Consider the following 14,020-nt stretch of genomic DNA (forward strand, 5'->3'; position numbering starts at 1 on the left):
AGGCCATCAGAGAGGGAACTATGCATATAGTGCAAGGAGCCAGAGAGTCATGAGCGATTCTTTGGAAGGAAATGGCTTCCCATTAATGGGAGCATTCCAGCATGGTTGGATGCTGACTGTGGCTGTGGAGGAGGTTCTAGCATCATGTGAAAAACCAGATGACATGTGAGGTCCCTTGTGGCCCTGGAACATGAATCTGTGAATTCAATTCTGTCCTGGTTCCAAGATAGCTTATCCTAATATCCTCGAGTTTCTCAGAGACATAACACGATGGGGGAGAAACACGAGTATTGGCAGCAGAAATGAGCTTAAAACCATGCCTTCCCTACCTTGTAACTCTGGGAAGTTCCTACATCACTAAAGCAGGTATAGCAACACTTACCTCAGAAGGTTATGTGTGTGTGTGTGTGTGCTTAGTCACTCAGTCGTGTCCGACTCTTTGTGACCCCATGGACTGTATCCTGCCAGGCTCCTCTGCCCATGGGGTGTCTCTAGGCAAGAATACTAGAATGGGTTGCCATGTCCTCCTCCAGGGACCTTCCTGACCCCAGGGATCGAACCCAGGTCTCCTGCATTGCAGGCAGATTCTTTACCGTCTGAGCCACCAGGGAAGCCCTCAAAAACGGAACTCTGGTCAACCACTTGTAAAAGAATGAAACTAGAACACTTTCTAACACCATACACAAAAATAAACTCAAAATGGATTAAAGATCTAAATGTAAGACCAGAAACTATAAAACTCCTAGAGGAGAACATAGGCAAAACACTCTCTGACATACATCACAGAAGGATCCTCTATGACCCACCTCCCAGAATATTGGAAATAAAAGCAAAAATAAACAAATGGGACCTAATTAACCTTAAAAGCTTCTGCACATCAAAGGAAACTATTAGCAAGGTGAAAAGACAGCCTTCAGAATGGGAGAAGATAATAGCAAATGAAGCAACTGACAAACAACTAATCTCGAGAATATACAAGCAACTCCTACAGCTCAACTCCAGAAAAATAAATGACCCAATCAAAAAATGGGCCAAAGAACTAAATAGACATTTCTCCAAAGAAGACATCCAGATGGCTAACAAACACATGAAAAGATGCTCAACATCACTCATTATCAGAGAAATGCAAATCAAAACCACTATGAGGTACCATTTCACACCAGTCAGAATGGCTGCGATCCAAAAGTCTACAAATAATAAATGCTGGAGAGGATGTGGAGAAAAGGGAACCCTCTTACACTGTTGGTGGGAATGCAAACTAGTACAGCCACTATGGAGAACAGTGTGGAGATTCCTTAAAAAACTGGAAATAGACCTGCCTTATGATCCAGCAATCCCACTGCTGGGCATACACACTGAGGAAACCAGAAGGGAAAGAGACACGAGTACCCCAATGTTCATCGCAGCACTGTTTATAATAGCCAGGACATGGAAGCAACCTAGATGTCCATCAGCACATGAATGGATAAGAAAGCTGTGGTATATACACAATGGAGTATTATTCAGCCATTAAAAAGAATACATTTGAATCAGTTCTAATGAGGTGGATGAAACTGGAGCCTATTATACAGAGTGAAGTAAGCCAGAAAGAAAAACACCAATACAGTATACTAACGCATATATATGGAATTTAGAAAGATGGTAACAATAACCCTGTGTACGAGACAGCAAAAGAGACACTGATGTATAGAACAGTCGTATGGACTCTGTGGGAGAGGGAGAGGGTGGGAAGATTTGGGAGAATGGCATTGAAACATGTAAAATATCATGTATGAAATGAGTTGCCAGTCCAGGTTCGATGCACGATACTGGATGCTTGGGGCTGGTGCACTGGGACGACCCAGAGGGATGGAATGGGGAGGGAGGAGGGAGGAGGGTTCAGGATGGGGAACACATGTATACCTGTGGCGGATTCATTTTGATATTTGGCAAAACTAATACAGTTATGTAAAGTTTAAAAATAAAATAAAATTAAAAAAAACAAACAACAACAACAACAAAAAAAAAACGTTATGGGGAGGATTCAATGGAGCTATGTGCCTGGAACATTGTAGGTGCTCAAGAAATGCTCATTTCTTTTTCTGAATGGGACCAAGAACCCAGGCTGAGGGGGATGGTGGGAGACCTTGGTGATTTTATAAGTTTAAGCCCATCTTGTGTTACAGAGCTAAGGAGAAGCTGACTTGACTCGCCTGAGTTCACACAGCGAGCTGGAGAGAGCGAGAATGAGCCTAGGTCTCTCATTTCCCAGCCCGGAGACCTTTCCACTTCCCCTCTTAGCATAGGACAGGCTGGGAACATCACCCCTGCGATTCCAGGCCTCTGCAAAATGACTGACTGACCTTGGAAGGCCCCTTTCCGCTCCCGGCACGGCAGCGTCAGTGGCATTCTTTCCACCCCACCCAGTGGCCGGGCTGTGCTGAGTGCTAACCAGCTGCCTCCAGAGCCCATGACGCGCGCCCAGATGGGGGACAGATGGCAGGAACAGGAGACGCCCAGGGACTGACCCCTGGTGCAGACTCTATAGCCACTAGCCCAGGGTCCCCCGCCCACCCACCAGCCTGGGCCCCGAGCCCACCTGTACAGCTGCGCCTCGCTGCCCAGCTGGAAGTGCTCATACTGGGCGTAGGCCTCGTTGCCTTCCCAATCTTGCAGCTCCACTCGCAGAGAGTAGGTTGCCCTACTGGTGAGCTGGTGCACCACTTCATTGCCTAGCCAGTGCTCTCCGGCTGGGTTGCCAAAGCCCTAGGGAAGGGGAGAATGCGGGTGGGTTGCATGTGGAGGACAGAGGCTACGCCTCTGGTTAAGGATCTGGGCTGGGCCGGGCTCTGGGGACATTCACCCTAAGCCACTTTGCTAAATGACCAAGTTCATAAAGAATAGTGTGGGCAGGCCTAAGGGTGGAGCTCCCCAACTTCTAGAGTAAAATGACTAAGACTTTTGTAAATGTAAAAACCTGTTAAAAGCAATTGAAATCACATTTCTATGAAGTTCAAGAACAGGTCAAAAAAAGTCTGTGATGGTAGAAGTCAGAATAAACACTACTTTGGGGGTGTCTTGACTTGGAGGAGACACAAGGAGGTTTTCTGGGGGTGCTGGGAATGTTGCGCATCTATCTTTGAATGGTGGTCACATGGGTGAATACATATTCAGTGAAAGGTCACTGAATCTTACTTACACTTAGGATTTGTGCACAGAAATGCATGTATATTAAATCTCAGTTAAAAACTAGCTAAAAACTTAAATCAGCTGCATACATGGTTGAGCAAACTTTGTTCAGTGACATGGCAGCCACTGCAAAATTTCAGTAACAGAAATGTAAAACGAAGAGCACTGAGGTGGAAAGTGTCCCAGGGTGACAAGTATCCAGCACCCTTAGCCAGGACAGTAATTCAGCACTAAGGACAGGGCACACCTAAGCCCCACTCCCCACTTTAGTACCACTGATCAGCCTCATGGTTTATAGTCAGCACTCTTGTGTATTTCTGCTTTTGAGTACCCTCTTTCTTTTTGCCATTTGAATAATTCTTTAAAACCCAATTGGTTTAAGAACAGTCATAGCTTAATTTGCTATTTATTTTCAAGTATTTGTCAAATGGACAGCAAGCAGACACACAAAAAATAGTATTGTTATATTTCCGTTTGAGTATCTTTTTCTATTTCTTTTGCTCTTAAAAACTTTAAGAGCTTTTAAGTCAGCTTGCCAAAAATCCTTTACTCAAAATTTAATTAAAAAATTGGAAGACAATCAGGCATTATCCCTCATCTTGTAAAATGCATGGGGTCTTTGAGCCAGCAATTCTGCGTTAAAAAATCTCTCCTACAGATGTAGTCATGTATGTGTGTTAAGACAAAGACATTCATTTAAGCAGTGCATCCAGGGGTGGGCAGCAGAGGTTACTTTTTTCTGTTCCATTTTTTGGTAAAATTTTTCCAGCAACGTGTATCTTTTCCAAAAATTAAAATAAAATGAAAGCTAAACTTTCGTTTTTAGGATATACGTCAGGACTTGCAAAAAGAAGGTTCGATTTTGGGTGTTGGAGTCCTTGACAGTGAATGTGCGCTGGCCAAACCTGTTTGAAGGGAGTTGGTTTAGGCAGGCTGACTTTTTTTCCTGAGAAGGGTTGAGGGCAAACCAGATGCCTGCCCACACCCCACATCCTGCCCCAGGTTTCAGGACTGACAAGATCCTCCCCAGGGCAGCAATGTTACCTGTTTGTAATCCTTCCAGTTCCGTTGGAAATTCACGCTACCATTCTCACGGCGCTGAATGAGCGTCCACCCACCTCCACTGGCCTCCATGTCACAGAACACCTGGAGAGAATTGAGAAGGTGGGGAGTTGGAAGCCCCTGGAGGCAGCCAGAAGCCAGGTCTGGGCCAGCATGAGGGTCATCTGACTGACAGAACATCACAAAGCAAACAGTGAGCTTGGTGGTCAAGGGCATCGCATAGATCCAGGCCCAAACCCTTCCTTTCTTCATTTGTCAAACGAGGATGCTAATACCTTCATCTTTTTGTGCCTTAGGTTCTCATCTGCACAATGGAATTGTCGTGAGAACTAGATGAGTCATCCATCTAAGAACAGAACTCAGTAAACGGAGGCTTTTCACTCACTATTATTGCAGGGTTCCTTTAAAAATGAAATGCCAAGAGGTGTAAAGTGCTTGATATATGGCGTAGACTCAGGAAATGTTATTACAGGGGTTCCCTGGTGGCCTAGTGGTTAGGATTCAGTGCTTTTATTATGGAGGCCTGGGTTAAATCCCTGGTTGGGGAACCATTCTGCAAGCCGCATGGTTGGGACAAGATACCAAAAAAAAAAATGTTATTACATTTGGTGGACAAATGTTTTCTGAGCACTTAGTAGGTAGCAGGCTCCATTCAAGGCATCAGATCAGATCAGTCGCTCAGTCGTGTCCGACTCTTTGAGACCCCATGAATCGCAGCACGCAAGGCCTCCCTGTCCATCACCAACTTCCGGAGTTCACTCAGACTCACGTCCATCGAGTCAGTGATGCCATCCAGCCATCTCATCCTCTGTCGTCCCCTTCTCCTCTTGCCCCCAATCCCTCCCAGCATCAGAGTCTTTTCCAATGAGTCAACTCTTCGCATGAGGTGGCCAAAGTACTGGAGTTTCAGCTTTAGCATCATTCCTTCCAAAGAAATCCCAGGGCTGATCTCCTTCAGGATGGACTGGTTGGATCTCCTTGCAGTCCAAGGCATAGAGAGTGCCAATATGGATGAGACAAGGAGTTCATTTTTTGAAGAGCTTACCATCCATTGCAATCACATCTTTCAGTTTAACTTTTGTTTACATATTAATTTTTCAGCCAGTTCAGTAGATTTCAATGTTTGATGAGGAAATACTTGGTGTCTAGTCCCATACTATTAATAGACAAATCAGAGACAAATGAGAGATAAATCAGCCCCCAGGGCTGGTTTGATCTGGAGGAAGCTAGCAGATTGATATGGCTAGAAGGTCTGATACAGCTGGCAGACTATTGAATATGAACATCTGGGCAGCTACAAGATGAGTTCCCAAGAAAGAGTCAGGGACAGCTTGGGAAGGCTTCCCAGGGGAGTGGCATTGGAACAAGGCTTTGGATGTTGACATGCCTGCCAGATAGAGATGAGTGGAAATAGCATTTCCAGTGGAGGAGGGGAGTAGCTGGAATAGAGGTTCTGAGATGTTAAAGGTCTGTTCAGGAGAGAAGACAGTGGTATGTGTTGTGAGGGTAGCAGAGGTTGCAGGAAGGGAAACTGAGGTCCAGAAAGGGGAAAGTATTTGCTCAAGGTGAATGAGTCAAAGTAAAATTGAAGTCTGAGCCCAGATCTCTTACCTCCCAGGCCAGCTCTTCCCTCTCTATCAGTGTTTCCAAATTTTAGCTATTCACACTTCCCAAATCCCACCATAGTTGAATTTACTTAATTTCGTATAAAATATTTACTTTAAAAGTGGTGTATTTTTTCACTTAAGTAAATACTCAGACTGAATGCATCTTAAAAAGGATATCTCAAACTCTTCCACTTTTGGGTTTGGCCCCCAAACCCTCCCTCCTGACATCCACATTTTGCCTTGACTTCGTGCGCTCCCTCCACACATTTGATAAACTGGTCCTCAAAGTTCAGGGTCTCCATCAGTCCCAGTCCCTAATATCCCACATGGAACAAGCTAGAAAATATCCGCTTTAACTGCATGATCTGACTCCTGATTGAGTCACCCCTACCTTCTCTGGGATCTCAGATGTTGGACAAGGCCTGAAGTGAATGTGGGGAGCAGGTGGGGGTGAGCACGGGTCCTTTGGCTCAGCACCCTCTGATAGCCTCAGTCCCCAAGGAGCCCCCTAACCTTTCTGGGCTCTGTCACATTGGCCACATGGATGGTGTAGATGCCACTGGCATTGGTCCCAAAGCGCTGGATCTCTGCACAGTCCTGGAACAGCTGGTCAGCTGCCCTCATGGAGGCTGCAATGGGACAAGGTGAAAGCAATTAGCAGAGAGCAAAACGCTTCCCAGGTGGCTCAGTAGCAAAGAATCCACCTGCCAATACAGGGACACAGGAGATTCTGTTTCGACCCCTGGGTTGGGAAGATTCCCTGGAGGATGGCAACCCACTCCAGTATTCTTGCCTGGAAAATCCCATGGGCAGAGGAGCCTACAGACTAGTCCATGATGTCATGAAGAGTCAGACCCGACTGAGCATGAATGTACATTGATGAAGATGGGTGTGGCTTAGTGATAAATAATTCACCTGCCAATGCAGGAGATGAGGGTTTGATCCTTGGGTCAGGAAGATCCCTTTAGAAAACTTATGAAATTTTGCCTAGCTAAAAATGTATGACAAATTTTGATTCTACTTATTTGACTTAGTATGAATAGAACAGTATATTTCTAATTTAAAAGAAAATGGACACACAACAAGCAACAAAGGTTCACTGTATAGCACAGGGAACTATAATCAATATCTTATAATAATCTATAATGGAAAATAATCTGAAAAATTATATACATGTATATGTATAACTGAATCATCTTGCTGTATACCTAAAACACTATAAGTCAACTATACTTCAATAAAATATATATATATATTAACATTTTTTAGAAAAGAAGGAAATAGTAACCCACTCCAGTATTCTTGCCTGGAAAATCCCATACAGAAGAGCCTGGTGGGCTACAGTCCATGGGGTTGCAAAGAGTCAGACGTGACTGATCAACTAAATAACAAGGTGAGAGGGAAAGGGCCAGGTGGGCACTCCTGCCTGCTCTGTGCCAGGTTCTGGGCTGGGAGATGTTGGGGACACAGAATGTATCAGGCCCAGGAAGGTTTCCTAGAGGAGCTGACAGTTAGTTGGGACCTGGACGAGGAGCAGGGACTGCCCAGGTGTAGAAGGGAGGATTGTCTCAGGCTGAGGGAACAGCACAGGCACAGGCTCCGACGTGGGAACAGGACTGCTGTGTGCTGGGGTTGGGGTATGGTAAGGGGAATTTGGGGCTTCCCAGGTGGTGTTACTGGTAAAGAACCCGCCGCCAATGCAGGAGACCTAAGAGACATGAGTTCAATCTATGAGTGGGAATATCTCCAGTATTATTGCCTGGAGAATCCCATGGACAGAGAAGCCTGGCAGGCTACAGTCCATGGGGTTACAAAGAGTTGGACAGGACTGAATTGACTTAGCATGCATGCACGCACGCACACACACACACACACACACACACACACGGGGAATTTGCCTGAGACCACGGAGAGGAGATGACTCACACCCTGATCTCAGACCTGAGGCCAGAGGGAGCTCTAGCTGTTCAATGAACTAGAAAGTGTCATCAAGGAAGGAGAGAGGAGTCTTGAGATTTCAGTCTTGAACATGGGGCTGAGGAGCGCAGACTGTGGCAAGGAAGAGTGCTCTGGCCAGAGATTAGGACAGAGAATGGGAGGGATCAGACTCAAAGCAGGAAGACCAGAGATGAGGCTGTTACAGTCTTTCAGGACAGGTACTGGGGCTCCAACTCCACTGAGGTACTTCTCCATTTCATAGACCAGAAAACTGAGGCCCAGGAGTGAGGTAACTGGCTCAAGGACACACGGCTGGGTCAGGTGGGAAGGGATGAGCAGGGCTTGCCTTCTCTCTGGGTCTCACTGGGGAGCTGTTCTTAGAGCTCCCTCAGGGTAGGTGGCCCAGAGTCTCCTCTACAGTCCACTCTACCAGCATCTCCTAAGTGGGCCCCTCCTCTACATTCTGCTTTCCCTGGGAGCTGACCATTGGCCTTAAGAGAGGATATTAATATAATGGCCAAATTCCACCAGGGCTCTGCGGGCCTCCAGGCTTAGCAAGAAAAAAGTGCCTAGTGCCTATTGGTAAATAAACTATTCAAATCCCCTCTCTGGCTCCTTTCGTGGAATCCATTAGAGCTTTGGGCTATGAATCCACCAGAATCCAATCTTTGGGTAGGTGGGTATCCAATAACTAATAATGTTAGTCACTCAGTCTTGTCTGACTCTTTGTGACCCCAAGGACCACAAGTAGTCTGCCAGGCTCCTCTGTCCATGGAATTCTCCAGGCAAGAATACTGGAGTGGGTAGCCATTCCCTTCTCCGGGGAATCTTCCTGACCCAGGGATCTAACCCAGGTCTCCCACATTGTGAGGAGATTCTTTAATGTCTGAGTCACTAAGTTTAAGGTGGGTATCCATGGACAGGGCTAAAGTTCCAGATGGATAGGTATCCTGACCAGGGACAAACCAGGAAGCTACCAAGTGTGTGACTTCCTGTTTTTGGCTTCATACTTGAACCTGGATCCTGGATCTTGGAGCTGAGGCACTGTTGAAAGGAGGCTATTATTCCCAGATCGCAAATGAAAAGACAAAAGCCCCCCAATCCATCCCAGTCTGTGCAAAAACATTCCCTGGACAGGATCTCCATGGTCTCACTGGCCAGGCCCCTGGTCCCTGGGGAAGGGAAGCAGACATTGGGCCACAACTGGAGACTGGGTTGGCAGTGAGCCTGTAGGGTGAGGTGTTGGCCCCAGGCCCCATGCCTTTGGCTGAGCTACAGGATGAATTTAGGCAGCCTCATTGCCACTATGCACAAGCCAGTGATGGGTTCGGGTCACTGTTAATTATGGACGATATCCACCTCTCTTGCCTGTGGCCACCTCAGACCTTTTCAAACCTCCACCTCAGGGTGCCCAGCTTAGATGGCACTATGGTGCTGTCCTCTGTCTCCACAATGCTGCCAGCCAATAGCATCTGGAATCCCTCACTATTGTTTGGCTCCTGTGCCTTAAAGGCTTTCCAGTTTCCCCCTATGGTGACCCAGCAGCAGTAGGAACCCTTTCCCTGTCTTTCTCTCACCAAGCCATTCTCCCTTCCCTGGTTCCAATCACGCTTCCTAAATGTTAGTCCCTAGAAAATGAGTTAGTCCCTCCCTGCAGCCCTCAGATTGAAGTCTCCTCTCCTGCACACAGCCTTTTAGGCCTTCCATTGTCTGGGAAAGACCCTGAAGCTGGGAAAGATTGAAGGCAGGAGGAGAAGGGATGACAGAGGATGAGATGGTTGGATGGCATCAGCGACCCAATGGATATGCACTTGAGCAAACTCTGAGGGATGGTGAAGGACAGGGAAGCCTGGTATGCTGCAATCCATGGGGTGGCAAAGAGTCAGACACAGCTGAGCGACTAAACAAGTCTGGAAACTTCAGGAACACTGCTAGCAAGGCACCTAGCACATACCAGGCACTTAACAAATATGCAATTCCTCCTCCTTCCCTCAGAGACCCACAGAGAGGGGCAAGCCATGGTGTATTTTTTTTTTTTTTTTTGTAAGAGACAGTTGTGGAACTATGCTGTTCACTGGTGTACCCCCAGCACCCAGCACTGGGCTGGCTCAGTAAGTGCTTGTTGACTGAGTGACTGACGCTGGAACTGAGTGATTGAAGTCGGCCCCATTAGAAGTGGGGGCTGGGGAGCAAGCCCAGCCATTGTCCTTTCTTAGGAAACTGATTCAGAGGTGCCTCTCCGCTTCTGTTTGGTCCTCTTGGGTTAGAGGGGAGAGAAGTCCTTGAGGGGGTGGGGTGGGGCTGAATCCAACCTCTCCATTCTGTAGACAGGGAAACTGAGGCTTGGGGATGAGGGGGCAAGCCCAAGCAAGCAGGGATGGAGGGTGGATCCTGGAATCCTCAACTTGTCAGTCTGGGCTGGTGGTGTCCTTATCACCACCCGTATTGAACAGATGGGGAAAGGGAGACCAAGAGAGGGATGGGGCATGCTCAAGGTCACTCATGGAGTCAGGAGGAATCTGGATTGGTTCCTCTTAGGTCTGCGGTTGTTGTCACCATGATGACTACTCTTTGTTGTTTCTGTTTCATGGGTGGGGGCGGGGATGGTCCTTTCTGCAGTGGCTGCCAGAACAAGCATGAAAGGGCAGGAGGGTAAGCAGGGTCTCCCTCCCCTCTGCTGCCCTCCTCCCACATTCCGGGCGCCCCGGTCGCTCACCCGGGCCCTGGGCCATGACGCGCACCAGGCGCTGCACCGACTCGAGCAGCTGGTGCTGCTGGCGCTGCAGGAGGCTGGAGTTGCTGCTGGCGGCGCGCAGGGTGCGCTCGAGGCCGGCGAGGGCGCCGCTCTGGCGGCCCAGCAGGCGCCGCAGTCGCTCCTTCTCGCCGCGGAGGCTGGCCAGCTCCGCCTGCTGCTGCGTCTCCAGGGCTTGCACCCGCGTCTCCAGCGCGCTGCAGGGAGGGGAGGGAGCGCACAAGGGTGAACCCGCCGCCCCCACCGTGCAGTCACACTCAAGGCTTTCCCCTGGGTCCTCGGGTGAGGCTCAGACCGCACCGGGGCTCGGAGAGGTAGCGTCCTGCCTAGGGTTCCACAGCCGGGAGGTCCGTGCCCACGGATAGCAGAGTGAGGAAGGGAGGAAAGAGAGACCTGGCCCTGGAGTAAAATGCCTTGGGGTCCAGCAGAGGAAACAGGTGGGGTGGGAGGGACACACCAGCAACCAGCTAGCCGTGATCAAATCCCAAATACGTGTGTCCTTTGACCTAGCAGTCCACTCACCAGAGGCAAGTTCCAGGGGGCATGGGCAAGAATGTCCTTTGGGGGAGTTGGTTGTAATGGGGAAAAACAAAACAGCCAAAATGCACAACAGCCAGGAGTGGCTGAGGCTCTTCTGTTCTGGTTTCCCTGGAAATGATCTGGAGCAGTTCTGAAGAGCAAGGAGGCTGAGCTCAGTTGTGCAGAAGGGAAAAGGGGCCAGCGACTTGGAGTGGCACATCACTGCCTCCAGTCTAACCCCGCATGTGAGAAATTAAAAGAGAAAGAAAAAGGTATTAATGTAAATTGTTGAGGGATACTCGGGAGCTTATAGGAAGAGGCGTGGATAGACATATGGAAGGACATGGTGGTACCTGTGTTTGTAGAGAATGTGAAAGAAAATCCACTAAGTGCTGGTACTTCTGCGGAGCAGGTTTGAGCAGATGGAAATGAAAAGGAAGGGAGTGGGTGGAGGGGGCCAACTTTCCCTTTCATTTTGTACAAGTGTCTATTGTCTGAGGATATAATAAGCATGAGGCATTTTTGTAATGAGTTTTTTTTAAAAAGAAAGACATTTTTGACTCAGCTTTTGCACTATCTTTTGTCCTACAGATTTGTTCACATGTGTGTCCAATAAGGTATGGGAACAATATACATAGCACCACGTGTTGGAATCATAAGAGACTGGAACAACCTCAGTACCCATTAACTGGGCACTGGGGAATATATCTGGGGACAGGCGTCCAGTGGAACATTATGCAGCTGGAGAAAAGAATGCACAAGTGTGTCACGTAGCTATGGAACCATCTCCAGGATAATTGAAAAAAAAAAAAAAGAAAATATCATCTTCCAAAGAATAGTATGTTCCACTTGGGTTTAAAAAGGGTTAAAAAGGGGACTATGCATACATATTTGCCTCTGCTGCCAGTGGGTGGGTAGCTGAGAGATGAAGCAGGAGGGAGATATTTTCTTATGCATGAGGCTATGCCAACCATTCTCCAGTCTAAGAAAATGAGCCCAGCCAGGGCCGGAGGAATTTCTCTGGACCCCAGATTATGCCTCAGGAAGAGACAATTCCACCTGGATTCTAGAATTTTAGCTGTCTCCATGGGCCAAGCGTGTATTGATGACATCTTCCATCTTCACTGGTTTCTGTGTGTGGTGGTCGCTCAGTTGTGTCCAACTCTTTGCAACCCCATGGACTGTGACCTGTCAGGCTTCTCCATCCATGGGATTTTCCAGGCAAGAATACTGGAGTGGGTTGACATTTCCTTCTCCAGGGGATCTTCCCAACCCAGGGATTGAACCTGGGTCTCCCGCATTGTGGGCAAACTCTTTACCATTTGAGCCAGCAGGGAAGCCCACTGGTGGCTTACTGGTTTCTAGGCACTTGAATTCAGTTCGGAGTCATTGGTAGTATCCCAGGGCTTCCCCCGTCCCTTGGGGTGGGGAGTAAGAATAAGGAGGTGTACAAACTATCATTAATGGCCCCCAGATCACAGGGAGCTTGAGGATGCTTGTATCCTTATCTTGACTCAGCATATGAGCAACAATAACATCTCATTCTGTACACAGGCCTGTGACTGCTTACCTGTGTGGGTTTTGCTTTCTCCACCAGCCTGAGCTTGGCAGTTTTTCCTCCACTCAGCTCGAAACTGAGATGAAATCAGCTTCAGAGGTCCATGTCTCTGCCTTATCTGTACCCCAGGACTCTTTCTTTGTAATTTAAAGGGTGTTCCCTTTGTGTTTATTTGCTTATAAATGCTGAGACTCGCTGCTAATACAGACAAGAAACATATCACTGTGGTTGTTTCTGGGAAGGAGAGGAGTTGGTAGGTGAGATTATATTTATTTATTTACAGATATGTAGAGCAAATTAAGATGTACGGGGTGAATTGTATGGTATGTAAATGGTGGTTCAGAAAAGCTGTTAAGATCTATAAAATAAATAAAGGAAGATAGAAAAGAAGGAAAGAAAGAGAGAGAGAGAGAAAGAAGAGAGGAAGAATCAGGGTGTCCCACATCTCAGGAAAATGCCTGTCTCCTGTCCCCACTCAGGGCAAGGTGGTCAGGCCCCATGCCTGCCTAGCCCCTAGCCTCAGCCTCAGCCAAGCCCCAGTGTCCACCTTCACTCTCAACTTTAGTCTGATCTCCTACCCTGATTTCAGGCCTTGCCCTAGCCCTGGCCATGTCCCAGCTCTAACTCCAGTCTTCAGGCCTCTACCTCTGGCCCTAGCCCCCATCCTGGGCACTAACTCAAGTCCACCTTTTCATTTTGCCCCCTGACGGAGCCCAGCTCAGGCTGGTTCTGGGGCTCACCCCAGATCCTCAGCCCACTTGGGTCCCAGCCCAGCCCTGGAGCTCAGCCCTGGTCCCTGCCCCTGCCCCGTGTCAGGGTGCCAGTGCCCACCTGTTGTGGCCCTGCAGCCGGTGGAGCTCATGGCCCTGCAGCAGCAGCTGCTTCTCCAGCTTGTTGGTGGACAGTGAGGTCTCCAGCAGCTGGATCTCCATTCGTGACGTCTGGTTCAGGACCTGCCCCGACAAGGGAGGTGGGGAGAGGGGGCTTTGTAAGCCCTTCAGGAGCTCTGCCCAACAGCCACGCACTTGACCTCAAGCCCTGCCATTCCAGAAACTTGCTGACCTATTTACATCCTCTCACTCATAGACCCTAATATCGTGGTCCTTTCTTTCCTTCTGCCTTGTTTCTGGAAATGCTTTCCCAACCTGTGCACAGACCATGACACCTAGCTAGGCTTGTGATTATCTTAAATTTGCTCTTCCCCATACCTGTACATGGCAGTTCCATTCCTCCTGCCATGTATGTGGGAGGAATCAGCCTTGACCTCCCCCCCAATATCTAATCCATCAGCAGTTAGATATTTGCTCCACCTCCCGATTTGCTTATGGCCACTCTCCTGCCCCTCTATGACCCGCTTGGCCCTGACCTCCATCTCTCACCCTGTGTCTTGTACTGGCCTCTTCACAGGGCTCCCTG

At 48.3% G+C, this 14,020-nt stretch overlaps 1 protein-coding gene across 1 annotated transcript in view; it reads right to left on the reverse strand.

The window, feature by feature from the left end:
- Positions 1–14,020, reverse strand: part of ANGPT4 (angiopoietin 4) — a 52,274-nt gene that overhangs the window by 13,462 nt on the left and 24,792 nt on the right. The window contains exons 3-7 of the mRNA XM_006048971.4: positions 13,436–13,557; positions 10,492–10,724; positions 6,351–6,466; positions 4,213–4,314; positions 2,579–2,745 (exon numbers count right to left, since the gene is read on the reverse strand). Coding sequence (XP_006049033.1) covers positions 2,579–2,745; positions 4,213–4,314; positions 6,351–6,466; positions 10,492–10,724; positions 13,436–13,557 — 740 coding nt within the window. The remainder of the gene's footprint in view (positions 1–2,578; positions 2,746–4,212; positions 4,315–6,350; positions 6,467–10,491; positions 10,725–13,435; positions 13,558–14,020) is intronic.

The sequence above is a fragment of the Bubalus bubalis genome, chromosome 14 (genome assembly GCF_019923935.1).
Source record: "Bubalus bubalis isolate 160015118507 breed Murrah chromosome 14, NDDB_SH_1, whole genome shotgun sequence".
Lineage (NCBI taxonomy): Eukaryota > Metazoa > Chordata > Mammalia > Artiodactyla > Bovidae > Bubalus > Bubalus bubalis.